We start from the raw sequence: 3,276 nt of genomic DNA on the forward strand, positions 1-3,276 counted from the left end.
GTCCTGAAAACAAGCCTCCAGTCCCAGGGCTAAGAGACCTTCAGCCCCAGGGGATGGTTTAAGGCCCAGATCCCCCTGCCTGCCCCAAAAGCTGGGGCTCCTCTCTTCGTTTAAGGACCACTGATGGTGGCTCAAATGTGAGGAATCTGCAAAGGGTGGGGAAGAGCCAGGCCTTCCCATGGATATGTGCACAGATTCCTGCAGGAAGGAGAGGCTGGGACACTCGCCCCACGTCCAGGAGATTCTCAGCTGCTGTGGGCCCAGCAAGTTCTCCAGGGCTCCCAGTTCCAACAGCTGGGCCTCTGCTCCCCGACTGGAATGGCCACAGATGCTCAGGCAACCCCCCCTGACCACTCTTTGGATGGGAGCTAAAGATAAGCCCTCACAAAGCTTTAAATAACCTCTCACTGCTGGCCAGGGAGGGGGTTTCTGCCACGGAAACCTTTCAACCAGCCCCCTGCTCGTGGAGATCCACCTCCAGCACCGAGACACAAACTCACTGCTAAAAACTTCTCCCAACGCTCCATCCCAGCAGCTCAGGTGGTGTCCAGCTCCTCTGTTGGCACCAGCTCAAGACCTGGTGGGCTGAGGTGAAGATCAGAGCTCATGGACCTGCTCCACGACCTACTGCAGCTACGTGGCAAGCAATGGCTGGAATGAGGCAACCAAGGGACACCTGAAGGACCAGGGTGGCAGTGGCAGTGACACTGGCGGGAGCCTGTGACTTGGATGAGGTTCAGGAAGAACGGGGAGATCGTTCCCAGTTCTCAAGATAAGGCTTCGTAAACACAATGGTACAAAGGTGTTAAAAACACACACACACAAACGGTACAGAGAGAAAAAAAAACAAACACCACGAGTTGCCTCAAGGACCCGAGTTGCAGCGAAATCCAGAAGAAAAAAGAAATCAAGGAAACAAAGGAACCCAACAGAAGTCCCCAAGGATTGTGGCTCACCCAGTGGCCGGGGTGATGTTCTCTGTGAATTCCTAGGGCTGGGTCCTGTTTCTCTCTCCTGGCAGCAACAGCTCTCCAGTGACCTCAGAGGTGGTGCTGGGAACAGCCACGGGCAGGCTGGGATCCGTGTCCCTCTGTGCTTGCCTAACTATCCTGCTGGAACACAGAACCCTACAGAACATCCAGTTTAAAACCCTTGAACTACTCTTCTGCTTGACATTTTAAAAAAAAAAAAAAAAAAAAAATTTTTTTTTTTTTTTTACATTTATTATTTCTTTATTCCTTTTTTTTTTTTTCTTTTGTGTGTGTGTGTCTTAAAGGCAGCTCCCGGGAAATTCACTTTATCCTTCCTTTATTAAAAGAAAGATGCTGAATGGGACAGAGGCCACATATCTCAAATACCCTCTTTACATTTACTCTTGCATGTCAGAGGTGCCAAAACAGGGTTTATTTCTTTAAATGTGTAAGGGGGGAAGTGAGAGGGGGTCGGTGAGGATGAGGAGGGAAATCTGAGGGGACTGAAAGAGGCGCTTTTACTTCAGCCCCCCCTCACTGGTTGCCCGCAGTAACTGTCACAGGCTCTAAAAGAATCAAGAAGGGTCTCCAGGTGCCCTGGCCCCCTGGTTTGCCTGGTGGGCACAGGAGGGGAGGGTCCTTAGCCCAAGCTGGTGATGTTGGCACGTCCGCCCGGCGGTGCCACGATGCGCTGGGTCGTGCGGCGCGGGATGTTGTCGTCGATCTGTGCCCCTGTGGGGGAGAGAGAGAGAGGGAGTCAACAACCCTGGCAGTGCTCCAAACCCATGGGGATGTGGCACCTGGGGACATGGGTCAGTGGTGGTGCTGGGTTGTGGCTGGAGTTGATGACCTCAGATGGCTTTTCCACGATTCCACGATTCTGTACTCGGAGGAAAAGCTCCCACTGGCTCCCGGTGCCTTAATTCTGCTGAAAGCTGTTCTGCACCAATAACCTCTCTGCCCTGAACACTTAAACCACCCAGCCCTGCACAGGGAGGGTTGCTTCAATGCTCTTCCTTTAGGGAGCCTTCTTATCCCTTTCTATAGTTTGCCCTTCCTGCACTGGAAGAGCAGCTGAGAAATCCAAGCTGCCCCATCCCGGATCCACAGCTGGTCCCAGCTGGCAAAGCTCTGCTGAAGTTGGTGACACCTGAAAAACAGACCCTGCCAGCCTCTTAAAAATAGAAAATTCTCACTTTTAAACACAAGGGCCTGGAGAGATCAGAGGGACAAGGGGGAATAGCTTCAAACTAACAGAGGGCAGGGTTAGATGGGATATTGGGAAGGGTGAGGGTGGTGAGGGGCAGGGATGGAATTCCCAGAGAAGCTGCCCCACCCCTGGAAGTGCCCAAGGTCAGGTTGGACAGGACTTGGAGCAACCTGGGCTAGTGGAAGGTGTCCCTGCCCATGGCAGGGGGTTGGAACTGGATGGGCTTTAAGGTCCCTTCCAACCCAAACCACACTGGGATTCCCTGATCTGCCCTCTCCAGACACCCAGATGTGAAGCCCAGCACGCCCTGGGGTGCTCAGCATTCATGCCATGGCATGAGAAGCAGCAGGACCTTATGACAGCTCCTGCACTGCCCTTCTCCCCTCCCAAAGGGATGACACCCCCCAGCTAACCACACCCCACAGCCTCTCCCTCTGCCTCCCTGTTCCAGCAGAATTAATTCCGAGCACAGGAGCACAAACCAGCTGCAATTCCGTGATTTCATAGCAATAAATCACTGAGCCTCACGAAATCCCATACCAGACAAGCTGAACCCAGACTGGTGCAGGTTCCTCACGGGGGGTGCCTGCTGTTTGGCAGGGGAGGTCTTGGCTGAGGACGCCGGCGTGACCGTCTTCGGTGTCACCGACACTTCGCACACGGGGCCGTCGTAGAGGCCTCGGGGGACACCCCTGAGCTCAGCCAGCTGCAAACACAGAGCAGGGCACAGAGCCTTCAGAACACAGCCCCACAGCCCCCAGGACACAGCCCTACAACCCTACAGCCCCCAGAGCACAGCCCCACAGCCCCCAGGACACAGCCCTACAACCCCACAGCTCCACAGCCCCCAGGACACAGCCCCACAGCCCCAGAGCACAGCCCCACAGTCCCCAGGACACAGCCCCACAGCACAGCCCCACAGCCCCCAGGACACAGCCCCACAGCTGCCCAGATGTTGCTAAGCCAGTGACACACATTGCAAGGCTGGTGGTTGGTAAGAGGATTGGGAAGCCCACGTCATCTGCTCTGCCTGATCCCTGGGGAGCTGCTCCATATCCCTGTCTATTTTGCATCTATATCTGTTTTACATCTATA

At 54.6% G+C, this 3,276-nt stretch overlaps 1 protein-coding gene across 1 annotated transcript in view; it reads right to left on the reverse strand.

Annotated features, from left to right (window-relative positions):
• Window positions 1-1,256: 1,256 nt before the first annotated feature.
• DPYSL2 (dihydropyrimidinase like 2) overlaps window positions 1,257-3,276 on the reverse strand; it is a 55,427-nt gene continuing 53,407 nt past the window's right edge. Inside the window, exons 14-15 of the mRNA XM_029964551.1 lie at window positions 2,722-2,887; window positions 1,257-1,703 (exon numbers count right to left, since the gene is read on the reverse strand). Of these exons, the coding sequence (XP_029820411.1) occupies window positions 1,612-1,703; window positions 2,722-2,887 (258 nt within the window). The 3' untranslated portion in view covers window positions 1,257-1,611. The remainder of the gene's footprint in view (window positions 1,704-2,721; window positions 2,888-3,276) is intronic.

This window comes from Manacus vitellinus, unplaced genomic scaffold (genome assembly GCF_001715985.3).
Source record: "Manacus vitellinus isolate BGI_N305 unplaced genomic scaffold, ASM171598v3 scaffold_74_pilon, whole genome shotgun sequence".
Lineage (NCBI taxonomy): Eukaryota > Metazoa > Chordata > Aves > Passeriformes > Pipridae > Manacus > Manacus vitellinus.